The 14,204-nt window shown below is 33.1% G+C and overlaps 1 protein-coding gene across 1 annotated transcript in view; it reads left to right on the top strand.

The window, feature by feature from the left end:
• CSMD3 (CUB and Sushi multiple domains 3) overlaps positions 1-14,204 on the top strand; it is a 703,442-nt gene that overhangs the window by 589,678 nt on the left and 99,560 nt on the right. Inside the window, exons 42-45 of the mRNA XM_042785878.1 lie at positions 1,006-1,215; positions 5,023-5,211; positions 8,777-8,954; positions 11,951-12,096. Of these exons, the coding sequence (XP_042641812.1) occupies positions 1,006-1,215; positions 5,023-5,211; positions 8,777-8,954; positions 11,951-12,096 (723 nt within the window). The remainder of the gene's footprint in view (positions 1-1,005; positions 1,216-5,022; positions 5,212-8,776; positions 8,955-11,950; positions 12,097-14,204) is intronic.

A 14,204-nucleotide genomic window follows, 5' to 3' on the forward strand; every position in this document is an offset into this window, starting at 1 on the left:
GTCTTATCAGTTGAAAAGTCCAGGTTGATCTTCCTGAAAGTTGTGTCTGTAGTTTCTTGACAGCCCATCAAATAGTGTGACTGACAAGATTTGTTTCTTGTCATTGGCTCTATGTTTGCTTTGTCAGGTCTGTGTCTTTGTATATTTTTATTTCTGTTTTCCCCCTTTTCTGTTGGTTTCCTAATTGATAAAGTTCCTGATCAGATAATCTCACTGGAATGGACATTCTTACACTCTCACTTCACCTCATCAATTAATGTGATTGACCAGGTTTGGTTCTCATCACCGCCTCCCTCAGGTTTGTGTTTCTTCATGTTCTTGTTTATGTCTTCCTCTTCTTATTTTCCCTTGCTTGATTGAAAAATATCCTTGACTAGGTATCCTTAAAAGAGCAGACACTCTCCTTCCACCTACCTTTGCAATATATAGAATCCATATTATATGCATATTTTTCACTGTGCCTCATTTTTTTTTAAATATATGTATAAATATATATATAATCTGAAAGAGATCAGTTTATGCACAACTGAAATGCAGCTATCTTTGGGGTAGAATTCTGTCACTGTTTTATTCCAAGAGTGGTACATGAAACATTTTTTTTCTTTTAATAGAACTGGAGACTATTTTATGCAATTGAAAACAAAATTTAACTAAATTGAATGTTTTAAATATTCAGAACTTAAATTTACCCCAAATGTACAAACAGCAAATTGTTCCAAAAAGTGGTGTATTAATAACCTACAGTTATAATAGCCTTATGTTAGTATTTCAGTGTTAGCATTTCTTAGCCTCTTAGAATTAGTATTGCATGAGGAGAAACAATGTTTCAAACTGAATTCCATGGACTGCATCTGGGAGTGTAACACTTTCATTTCCAATTGTTACATTATTTTCTGATATCATCATTGTAAATTGTACGTACTTTATTTTCCCTTCTGGTATTGAAACTGGTGGCTTTTTTTTTTTTTTTTTTTTTTTTTTTTTTTTACTGACAATGTTTTTCAGGTGTCCATTTGCAATTTGTGAATTTCTCAACGGAGACCATACATGATTACTTAGAAGTTAGGAGTGGATCTACAGAAACTAGCACTGTTATTGGGAGGCTAAGCGGCCCTCAGCTACCAGCCTCTCTGTTCAGCACAACTCATGAAACCAGCTTATACTTTCACAGCGATTACTCACAGAACAAACAAGGATTTCATATTGTATATCAAGGTGAGATTTTGACATTCTTATGTGAGAACAAGGTGGCTGTTGAAGGTTATTTCTTTTTTTGACAATCCTAAAAGATAAACATGAAATAAAAGATTTTGTGTGTTTCAAGCTAAAGTGTTATGCATTGAGATCAAACAGAAGAATGCAAAAAATTAAGATGAAAAAGGAAAGATAATTGCATATTCTCTTTAAAAAGCAGTTCAAATGTAGGCAGATAGTTTCCCATATCTGAATTTGGCTGGCATTTTAATTTACATTGCATGAGTTTACAAAGTAAGCATCTATATTGTTCAAACTTCATAAGCATATGGGAATCTTAATTTTGTGTGTTGGACTATTGAAGGGGAAGATTTAAATACTGTTTTAGAGTGATGGATCCATGTAGGCTCGTAGAGAATAATGCCAACTCAGTAATCTCCAATTCCATTTTATTTCCTAGTTGACAATATTGCTGGAAGGTTGTTGTTCTGTTGTACCCAAATAGGTCATGCTGAGCTGGTGAAGACTGCAAGATCATGATTCTATTTATATAATTGCAGATTCATTTAAAAGGGATTAAATCACTACTGTTCACAAAAAAAAAAGGTCAAATGTATATTTTAAACTATACCTGTTTCCATTATATGAATAATGTCAGAGGTTGATTTAAAGAGTTGTTACTTTAGAGAAGTCTCCTATTACTCTTTCAATAGTAACAAGTCCAAATTGACTTGAACTCTATGTAACATTCTGGAAGTGAGCCATTGTAAAACGCATTAGCTTTTAAAGATAGCAAGTTTTTATTCACTTCCTATGTGGAATACGACACAATTTGTAGGAGTAAGAGAACTTTAAAATCTAATGCTAAGAGGGCAGTAAAAGACTTAAGAGCATATAGTATTTCTCCTAATAATAATAACTAATAATCATGGAGACATTGTTATTTGTCAAAGAATTAAAAAAAAAAAAGTTCCTGTCTGTGTTTTTAACCACGTAAGAGAGAACTGTTTCCTTCATACATATACAATCTGTGATCTTTTGATTTTGAAGACCTTGCATATCACATTTGTTCTCAGTTCTGTACTAAGAAGTCAGTGTTTCAAGTCTTCTTGGAAAAGATCACCAAGGTGTGAGAGAGGCTTATTTTCAAATCTTAGTTGTTTATTATATTCATATATTCATAGTTTATTAAGAGCTTTTTAATTCTTCTGAGAAAAACAAGCAAAATTATAGAGAGGTTTATTTCTCCTCTTCCATAAAAATAATATTATAAAAAAACAGAACCCCACTATTTGATCAGAAAAAAAAGCTCCATCTAACTCTATGTGGTATTTCCAAATGGCAAGAAGAAATGCTACTTAGCACAGAAGCCTAGCCTGTTTCTTTTGTACTCCTCCAGCACTAACAGTTGTTGTCAGTCTCTTAATTCTATTACTGTGGGATTTGATTACTGTGGGATTTTCACATTCAGCCTTTCCACTGCCTTAATGATTTTTGTGAACTTCAGTCATATCATCCCCCATCTTTTTCCCAAGAAACCATGTTTAGTCATGTGCTCAGTAATGTTGTTCATTATTATAGGCTGTATCATATTACCAGGTATACAAGTCAGACTCACTGATCTGTAATTTCAAGCATCCCCTCTAAAGATAGATGTGATTGACACTGGGAAATCACTACTCCTCTAGATCAGATCTTGAAATTATATAACTTGTTTCAACAGGTCTTCTGGGTGAAAGCCACCTGGTCCTGGTCCTTTGCCTTATCTATTTAGTGTAGTACTTTTGTATTTGCTTCAAAATGAATTCTTATTGAATACTTCAAAAGGCATAATACAAGTACTGTATCTCATTTGGAAATCTCTACACCATCTTAAATAGTAAAGATGGATACAAATAATTTATTGAGTTTTCTTCTCTGTGGTATCTTAATCCTTAAAATTCCTTTTTTTTTTTTTTCTCATTTGTCATGAACTGTACTACCAGTTCCCTAGCTGACTTGCTTCTGATGTTGTGAAATATTTTTTTTTATGATCAGTTGAGACATCTTCTGCAAGACGTTTTTGAAATTATTTTTCCTCTCTTTATTTTCTATTTAAATTTGACCTGCTACATTTTATAACTTTCTGGAAAGGAAGACTTTGGTTATTTAAATGCCAACTTTTTCCCTTTTGTAGCTTCTTTAACTTTCCTACTGAGTCACACAAGCATTTTTCTGAACCACTTCAATGACTTTTTAATTCTGAGTTGTAGAACATGTTTTACCTGGTTTTTGAAAGTAGTATCAATTAGCAGATTCCAATCTACATTACCTCATTTTTGTATAATTTCATTTCCAGAAAATTGAATATCCCTGAGCTGGGTTTATTTCACTTGCTCCCTCCCAGTACAATCAAACTGCTTTATGAGTGCTATTATGGAGCAGCTCTCCCATTAATATTTCTCGAAGTAAGGCTTGAGTACCACGCTGGTTTAAATCTAAAATATCATATTTTCTTGTGGGCTCTCAAACTGCTTGTTCTAGGGAACAATTATTTCCTGCATTCAAAATTTTATTTCTTCAAGTCATCCTGGCGAGTTGGATATTTGGGTTCTCCATTAGTACTACCTGCTGTATTTTTGCAGCTTTTCTACTTAACATTTTGTGCTTACTATTATTTTCCTGTTTAGGCATTTGTAGAAGCAGCTCAGTACTACACATATATTTCTAGAATTCTAATTTCCATAAGTATTTTAATTTATATGAGTATTCTATAGTGCTTCTTTTTTTTCTGGTAATATTTTTCTTCTATGGCACTTCATACAATTTCTAAACAACAGTGCTGCTCTCTCCGCTAGAAATCTCTGCCCTCTCAGTCTTGGAAGGGTTGTCACCTGGCAACACTGCATCTGGCTGCTCTATGCCATGCCTTTCATGTCAGGGCTCTTGGTTGTTTCAATCATTCTAGATTCCACCTCCTGTGTTTTAGGCTCCTATATTGGTGTGAAAGGGCTTCTTAGTTTGGCCCTTGTTCTGTTCCTTTATACTGTACACAACACTCAACATGCAGTGTAGGCTACCTTATTTACTTTTCCTATTTATTGTAATTCTGCTCTTTGTCATTCTCCTGCATGTTTTTTAGAGGTGCATTGTCTCTTAGCTTCCTGCCTGTCATGACCCCATATCAATCTTCTGTACCTGTTAAGTTTTTTCTCATGCTTCTAGTTTAGATACTCTTCTACAGCCTTTTTAATTTTCATTGTCAGCAGCCTGGATCTATTTTGATTAGGGTGTACTTAAGGGTGCACTTGGAAGCAACTTGTAGTCTTAAAGAGCCAACCAGTGGCTTACCTTTTTAAAGATCTAAATGGAGAAAACACAAATTCTGAATTCCTTTCTACTCTCTTCTTCTCTAGTGCAGTACATGTGTACTTACTAAAATTAAAAGATAAAATTAAGAAGCTAATCTTATTTTTGTCTTCATGGACTCTGTTCCAAAAACCTGTAGGGTAGGATATTGGGTATTTTTTTTTGTTTACACACAGAGGTTATCAAAGCATAAAGAACATAAGGTCATTTAGACTTTGGTTGTAATATCATGTTTTCCTTATGAGGTTTGGAACTAGAAATTAGTTTTTATGCATATTTCCAGAATTCCTGTGGGAATGTTTTGCTGTGCTTCTCCTGGTGTAGGACCAATGATTTTGATTGTCACCATGATGGATCTTAAGACATATGGGAATTCTATGATTTTTAAATTTTATTCTAATGAAAAGCTTTTATTTTTAAAGTTACAAGAATTCAGATTTTATTTATTTTTCCCCCTTTATTATTACTTATTTATTTCAGCATATCAGCTACAAAGCTGTCCTGACCCTCGACCATTTCGTAATGGTTTTGTTATTGGGAATGACTTTACTGTGGGACAAACTATTTCATTTGAGTGTTTTCCTGGCTACACATTAATTGGAAATTCAGCTCTGACTTGTCTTCATGGCATCAGCCGTAACTGGAATCATCCTCTCCCCAGATGTGAAGGTATGTTCTGAGTGACTTATGAACCCTTCATTACTTGTAAGTCTTCCTAAGGACTGTTAACTGAAATAATTTCAGCTTCTCAATTTATAGACACCTATATTTTTATATTGTGGTCTTTGCAGAGGAAATATTCAATTTTGCATGTGAAAATTTTTGCAGAGAAGCTGAAATGTTTCATGGAATTATGAAATCTCTGAAAACGTATCTGAGATAAGTTTATTTTTGGAAGGTTAGAGTTAAGTTCTGGTGTATGCAGACCTGTGCTACTTTTTAATCTAAGTGGCACTACAGAGTAAAAGCTCTGCACTGAATCAAGTAAAAAGGATTCAAAAATTGAATTTCACAACTGTGGCCGCTTATGTTGTCTTATCAGTTTGAAAATAATGTCAAAAGTGGCATAAAGTGCAGTTGTCCTCCAGTCAATGCTATATGAAGTCCTTTCTACATACACTTTTTGTGAATGGGAATTGCTTAAAAAATGTATTTTTTAACCTTTTACAATTTTTTTACACTGATATGCTTGCAGCAGGTAAGCAGATTCAAGGAACTGTGACTTGCACATAGCTGCAACTTTAAGGAGACAAAACAAATGTATGTGAAGATTCTGTAGAGGTGTTTCCCTAGTTTATATTGAAGGGAAGCTGTACTTAACCATCAGGACAAGGGTCAGTCATCCAGTGTCATTAGACTCTGAAACAGAAAAGGATGGATATTTTGGTAAGACAGAAATCTCTTTGAGAAATATCTGTGCTCCGCAAAATCTAAGTGTGGAACGAGGACTGAATTTTCTTCTGTATGGAATAATTACTTTCTTCAGGAACCTCCAGGTTTGTCACAATTGTGGCAACATCTAAACAGCAATGTTAGGTTCCTGGAAAACCACAGATGAAGATACTGCATATTCAAAACTGTCATCCAAAATCCTAGACTCCTGAGACCACACGATCCAAACACTTCTAGCAATTAAGTTATTGACTGTGAAGTTCTCTGTATGCCTAAACACAGTTTTCCACAAAGATGAGATCTGTACAAGGTGTTGAATGCCCACTTTCATATGCCCTAAAGACCCTCCACAGATTCAGGAGTGGTATTCAGGACCTGAGTTAAAGGCCTAACTTCCCTCTATATTGAATGTTAAAATCTCAGCATTAAGAATGGAATCCTCAATACTGAAGGATTGAAGATGGTAAAAAAAAAAAAAAAAAAAAAAAAAAAAGCCACCTTATTTGCTGGAGTTTTGCACTGTATTCTGAATCATCTACCTAAATTTAGGTACTTAAATTAGAAGCCTTATTACTCAAAATTCCTTCTGGAGCCAGGGAGCCACAGGAATTTCTGGGGGATGTGGTAGCTAAATTAAGATGTATCTGGCACTGAATTCAGGAGAAGCCTTATCATATAAAAGAGAGATGACACCTACACTGTCTTTTGAAAGGGGAAGAAGTTAATTCATCACAATTAAGTTTCAACTCCCATGTTCTGGATCCTGAGGGAATAGTAATGGTTCATGTCTCAACTGCTAAACAGCTTAGCTTTTCCCTTTTGCTTAGCTGTAGCTGTATTTTCTGTGCCTCAGAATCAATAAAATAATTCACTGAATGGAGTGATTCTGTTTCTTTGAATTGCCTTACTGGAACCAAGAATTTAATTAGTAAATTCTAAGATACTCAAAGTATGTTGCTGAGTATCACTTTTGATAAAGTTCTTGAACCATAGTTAGAAGTTCTTTATTTCTACTTAATGTGATATGAAAAGATGCAAATAAAAAAAATCAACCTAATTGATAATGGAGATCTAACATGTGTGCTGTGCTGCATGATTACAGACTGCCAACATTACTCAGTTCCCAGAGAAATGTCTAAAATTACACAGGGTTTTGTGCACATAATTACTGTGGTATTTTTAGTAAAGAGTTTTTGACATTTTTATATGCTAGTGATGTTTCTGAGTTTTGGCTTTGTTTTTTATTTTTTATTTTTTTTCCCTATATTATTGAAGGAAAAAGATAATTAGGTATCTTCTAGTTGTACTTGGTTTGATTTGAGATAAAGGTCTTGTGTTCAAAAGCATTAAAATTAAGTGGGCTTTTTTGTATATGCCTAGTGCCAGAAATGTACAACATGTTTTAAATTTGTATTTGCTTTGATATCTTTATTGTAAAGCAGCATATACGAAGGCCTGTCTAATGTCTCAGACTTCTTGAAGCAGACAACTTGAATGAAATATCACTAAATATGATTCCTGTTTAAGCAGTTTTGTTCTCTTCTCCTTGCATCCTTATGCACCTAAAATCCCTCTAACCTGTGCTCAGCACCATATAACATTCTCTGACCTTTCTTAACTCATCTCCCTCACTTTCATCCTTTTGGAATCTGTTCTGTCTCCTTTTCCAAGAAATCTCATTGCCTGACAGTCATTAGCCCATGTCTTCATTCCCCTAAAACCCTGCTGAAAAGTCAATTCTGTCTGCACTGCTCAAAAACCATTGAGACTTTGTAGCTAAAAGCTGAAGGATAGAAATATGCCAGCTGTTGAGTCTGAATGGATAAGGTGTGACTATGAAAGCCTCCTTATCCTACAGTTCAGCACCAAAGCATATATATATAAAAACCATAGCACATGCTTTACCTTAATATAAACAATGCATAATCCCTACATTTCCAACAACCTGTTCTCTGGTTAGAGGTTTTAAAGCATATTTTAGGGAATCTGGGTTGCCATTCTATGTCCATTTGGTGTGGAGTGGGGAGGAATATATGCAAAATAAAGCAAATTATACCATTTTAGGCTTTGCTCACTTTTCCAGAACTAGGCTTTTATAATATAATTTCTCTTCTCTAATAACAGGGTGGTGTCATATTCAACATGCATCTGAAACCTCTGTGGAGAAAATCATATAGTTTGGACTAATAGTTTTCCTGAAATGTATATTTATGAAAGTCCAAAAGATGTATGGTTAGTCTTTCACTGTATGATGTCTAAAATTAGTGCATTTCAACAGTAAATACAGAAAGAATTCTTTGTCTACCAGAATTTATCTCAGAAATGCAAAATTTCTATTCATACTGTTGCACACAGTATTTTCATCTTCAAATTCCTCTCTGAGTTCCCTCACACCCATTCTCCATCAACTTAGCATATCTCTCCTCTCACCTGATAATTTTGTTTGGCTACCTTCTTGTGACAATAAATGAAAGCAATTAATGTGTTTTGCTGCTGATTTGTAACTGGTATTTACACAAAGCCATAACAAAGTGGTTTTCAGTTGTACAGGTAATAATTCAACCTAGTGTCTAAATATTACTTTATTTCCGGTTCTGATTGTATTTATGACATCAGAATTACTTTTTTTTTCTTTTAGATGTGACCAATAGTGTCAGAATAGACTTGTGACTCTTTGCAAAAAGCTTGGTAAATTCTGTTTTCTATAGACAACAGTGGTTTTACACAGTCTAATTAAAGTGTACCAAATATGTTTAAAAGTATGTTTTTTGTATGGTCTAAGAAGAATGCAAGAAGCATCTAATTTTCTATCTTTTAAATTTTTTAAATGTTTTTCCTATAGCCCTCTGTGGAGGAAATATAACTGCAATGAATGGCACCATATACTCTCCAGGTTACCCTGATGAGTATCCAAACTTTCAAGATTGCTTCTGGCTTGTAAGAGTACCACCTGGGAATGGAATCTACATCAATTTTACCGTTCTCCAAACAGAGCCAATATATGATTTCATAACTGTCTGGTAAGAAAACACTATTGACATGTATTTAATCTTCACGTGACACAATGCAATAAAATATGGATTAAAAAGAGTATATTTGTCATTTCTCCCTTGACACTGGTGTTTTGTCTAGGGGAAATGAATGATTTGCACTAATCCATGTTTTCCAATGTACCACTCTCTATAGCTAGCACTGGACATGAAGTTTCATAGAACTTGTCTTAAGAATTAAAAAACAGTAAGAGTGTGCCACAGTTTCTCGATGAAGAAAAGCATTCAGAAGTATAATATGACAGCATATCAATAAGCAAGAGAAGTAATACTAAAGAAAATCATAATAGTAAGCAGTTACATCTATGTGTATTACAATGTTTTAGAGTGTTAATACAAGAAACTACAGCAACGCTTTCTTCATTTCTTCCAAGTTGGCTTCTTTTAAACTGTTAAGAGTACATAAAAGGACTCTATTTCTATTTGGCTATGACAGAGTTTGTCTAATGATAGATGTAAACAAATTCTATTCTCTATGTACCTTAATCCATGTCTATCATGAATATTTTCAGATAATGAAGCCCCTATTTGTCTTAGTTTCAAAGCTGGTAAGGGCAGGAGGCTATAACCAAGTGTAACAGTTCCTATAGTAATCCTGAAGCTGTTACCAGTGAGTCTCATAGACATTTCAACAGTGGCTAAGACCTTTTGGAAGCTTGCCTAAAATAATAAATCACTGATTATTGAATCTGCAGACTGAAAATCCTCAGGTTGAGGGAGTAGTCTTGTAGTCCGAGTAGTGCAAAATAATGAGAGGCAATTTGCAATATTAATTTTTCATTTTATATTCCTGTTACACAGAAATCTGATTTGGATTAATGTAAATTCATATAACTCAGAATTTAATTCCTAATTTCCTAAACATCAAATAATTTTCTATACGCTTTTGCAATCATTTCTGTAGGTCCTGTTTTTTTTTTTTCATCTTGTGTTTTTCAAATTGTCTTATCCTGCATCCCAGATACTCAATTGTTTTCCTTGAAAGTCGAACAAAAATTTGAGCAGAATATGTACCCAGATTGTTACCCTGTTAAAAGTCAGATAATTTTGAATCCCTTTAACTCTTCACCACTTGTTTTGTGTATCAAATTTAGGCTGACTTTCAGAATATTTCCTGAAATAAAGTATATTTTTGTGTGCATACAGACATCTTTTCTCTATTTTCTCCTATACAAATTAGAACAATACTGTCCACTTATAATGGTTCTCCCATTTGGCTCTGCCTTTCTACCGAGTGATTTTATGTGATTTCAGTTGTACTTCTGGCTGTGTTACAAACTTTGATCTTACAGTAAAAGTAATTGTATATACCCTAACAAAGGTAAAATCTCAGTTTTATTTCATTATGTGTTCTTTTCTGATTTTTTTCAGATGATTTGTTTCCTATTGCGATTAACCACATTTTTAGTAGAATTTTCTGAAATTAAAGCATCTATTATGCTATTCATGTATATATCATGCATGGTGTTACTTATGTATGTTTTATATAACTGTATAAGCTTATATACCTGATGGTTGTATAATTAAATAACCCATGCCACTTTTGGAATATTATTTATTTACAGAATTGAACAGAAATTTTGATAGGCATTTCCAATGGAAAAAAAAAAAAAAACAACAAAAAAACACATTGTATTCACAATTCAAATGCTACTTCAAATCATACTATTCCCTAATAAAACATAATGGAAAGGGGCAATGTGTAAGAATTTGGACAAATATTTACTGCAAAATTTTCAAAACAAAAAATATCCATCATTTTATATTGAAATGATTTTCAGTTAAAATATCTTTTGCCAAAAGCAATTGGAAAATTTAAACTTGTAATTTTCATCAGTTCTGATCTGGAAGGAAGCAAATATGAATAGTTAATGCCCTTGCATCATGATTTTGTCCTCTGTACAATTCCAATGTTGTTTAGCCCTAAATGTGATTTAATTTTTCTACTGAAATATGTATTTTATTCTTTCATAAGGTAACAGTGATTTTATCAGCAGTACATGTATTGTCTAAATCATAATAAATAGTACTGAATAAGATCAGTCAATGTATGTGTCCAAGGATTTAAGAAGTTAGTCACCAGTATATCATACTTAGTTTTGGTTAAAACTACCAACCTTTATATGAATGTTTACCTGAGCCAAATACAAACATTTATATAAAATGTATGACAAATCTCTGTAAGCGAGAAATTGATTAGGAAAACTCTAAACCAGTCATAAAACCAAACTTTAAATTAATTCTTGTGTGTCCATATGTACTATAAATTATAAATTATAGCATTATAACATTTAATTGTGTGGGGGGAAAGCTAGGTTAAAAAATGTAATTTTCTAAATTTCTAAAAGTAGCATCCTTAAAATATTAATTATAAACAAAATCTGCATTTATAAATGCCCACATGCAGATTTCAAGTAGAATCTTGTATTCAGTAGAGTATAAAGCATTTTGGTTTTATTTTTAGTGAAGCCAATATTCACTCATTGTCATTTAAAAACCAAATAGTATACATCTCTTAATTTTCCTAGAAATGACCACATTCAAAAGATTGGGGGAGACAAACACTATTAGGTTTATTTATTTTCTGATAGCCATATTTGAAAGCATAGATAAGTAAACATGAGCAGACTTTGTGGCAGGAAGATGAAGTACAATTACAAATTCAATCATTTTGATCTTGCTGTAATTTTTATTTAAAAATAAGAACAATACTTCCAGAAGGTGGTTGAATGGAGCATCTAGCTTTCTCATAAATTTTGATGGCCTTCAAAGCTATTACCTGCTATACTCCAATACACATATAAAATTTCAAAAAGCTTTCATCCCTTAATGTCTCTTTTATCTGATTTTAGATGACTCATGCCTTTAGAGTAATTTAGAAAAATTTTATTACATTATATTAAAATTTGGAGAAAATAAAGTATTTTTGGGGGCAACAAAATCTCTTTCGTATCTGTTTTTCTTAGGGATGGACCAGACCAAACTTCTCCTCAAATTGGACAATTTAGTGGCAACACTGCATTAGAATCAGTCTATAGCACTTCCAATCAGATTTTGATCAAGTTCCACAGTGACTTTACTACCAGTGGTTTCTTTGTGCTTAGTTACCATGGTAAGTGTTGCAAATTGCACTTTTTCACTGTGTCTACTGATTATTGCAGGAAGAAAACTCATGAAAAAATTACTTTAATTACTTTTCTAAGAGTTGTTATTATTAATATGACTGACCACGACTAGGGTAACAAAAACATATGAAAGACTAATATGAATGGTGAAAACAAGCTATTCTCTTGACCAGGTATTAAATTTACTAGTAGAGAAGTAAAAAAATAATGCACTGTGAAGGGGGAGGAACAAAGAAGGTAGCATCAAGACCTTGCAGTTCAAGATGTTCATCTTCTCACCACTTACAATGCTTCTAAAATTCCTTTGTAATCTAAATGTTTGTGGGAGTCATTAAATTTCTTGTAGATATTTTAATATTTTGAAGAAAGTACTGTGGTGTTAGAGATTTTGATGATAGTAAACTACACTGTGTAGTAAACATTAAACTGCCCTTGAATTAAATACTGACTGAATGAAAATGTGTAGTAACACACCAAATTCTACCTCTGTAGTGATTCAAAACTTCTGTAGCCAGCTGTTCTCTTGCATTCATATCATTACAAGGAAACAGATTGAGAAGCAAGGGTGTTTTTAGATGCTTTGTGAATGCTTATTTTATTGATTATTCCTGGAAACATGGGCAGACGATGGTGTTTTTTTCTGGATTCTGATCAGATTTTGTGAATAGAACACTTTCTTTTTGACTTAGTAAAGGCCAAGGTGAATACAGATAGACAGAACTGGGGGGATTAAAGAAACTTTGATCTAAACAAACAAAGCAAAGCGAAAGAAGATGTAAATCCCCCAGTGGAAAAAAAAAAAAAAAAAAAAAAAAAACAACAGCAACAGCACTTGAATTTATTATGGAATATAGACTTCAGTGGGATTAAGCAAAGGAGGGGTCAGAATTTTCAATCCAGACCTGGGAAGTTAAGTTCACGGAGCAGTTTGTGAAGGGTAAACTGACCCTTTGTGTTCATCAATATATAAATTGGTAGGTATTGAAACATATGTATAGATCAGTAATGACAAAATACATGTAAAAATGATCATACCTAGTAATAAAGCGTGTTTAAAGAATTTGATCTCCTTGTACATGTTTATTTTCTTATTATGGAAATTGTCATTCCACAAGTTTGGGCTCTAATGTGTAATGAAGATGCAAACTGAGCAGCACAAAGGATTATTCATGAAGAAATTTACAGCACTTTTTGGATTGATGTTGTCAAGATAAATAAATTTCTCAGTCAGTGAGTCTGTGATCATATCAGCTACATACAATTTGTAGCAATAAAGACAAGGCAGAGAGAAGAGTCAAATTTATTTAAAATAGATAATTTGGGGATTAAAATGAATGATACCCCTAAATGAGAGACATTTGAGATAAATGATAAGAATTTTCATTGAATCTATTTTAATTATGTTATGTTTTTTTTTTTTTTTTTTTTTTTTTTATTATTGGTTAAAAGATGTAAACAGAACAGCTGTTCCATATTTGCTTGGTGTGTTTTACTTTAAATTACTTTATCCTAAGGCAGGATGTCAGCTTTCTGAGTCGCTGATTTAATTGGCTTTTCATTGTACAATGGACAAAATGGAGTGGAATAGGAAGATGTCAAATATGAGTGACTCAGTAGCAACAAAAGATCTTACCTTAAATTTTGAGATTGACAGAAGTTTGACTAATTTGATAACTAAAGGATCAATGCACAGGAAATAACAAAGATGTGTAAAACTGAAGCTGAATTGTTATCTGCCACAAGTAGATGATGTTTTCCTTGCATAATAATAGATGCTTTAAAAAAATGTTACATGAATACGTACTATCAGTGAAAACCAGGCATACTGGACTTACTGATCAACCTGCTTGTATACCTTAAAACATCAAAGACTGTCACTATAAATACTTCAGTGTGATTTTTTGGCTGGATTTCTGTCTGAATGGCATTACAATTAATGAGAATTTCATCTGTGTCCAAACACATGCCCAACCTCCTAGGTGCTCTGTAAAAAAATAAAGCTGTATAGCTTCTGTATACTCTTCCTACTTGCCTTTTTTATCATTTGCTTCACCTAATTATTTTGCCTGGCTGTTCCATTCCTGTGTTAAACTCA

The sequence above is a fragment of the Tyto alba genome, unplaced genomic scaffold (assembly GCF_018691265.1).
Source record: "Tyto alba isolate M040663 unplaced genomic scaffold, T.alba_DEE_v4.0 Super-Scaffold_9, whole genome shotgun sequence".
Taxonomy (NCBI): domain Eukaryota; kingdom Metazoa; phylum Chordata; class Aves; order Strigiformes; family Tytonidae; genus Tyto; species Tyto alba.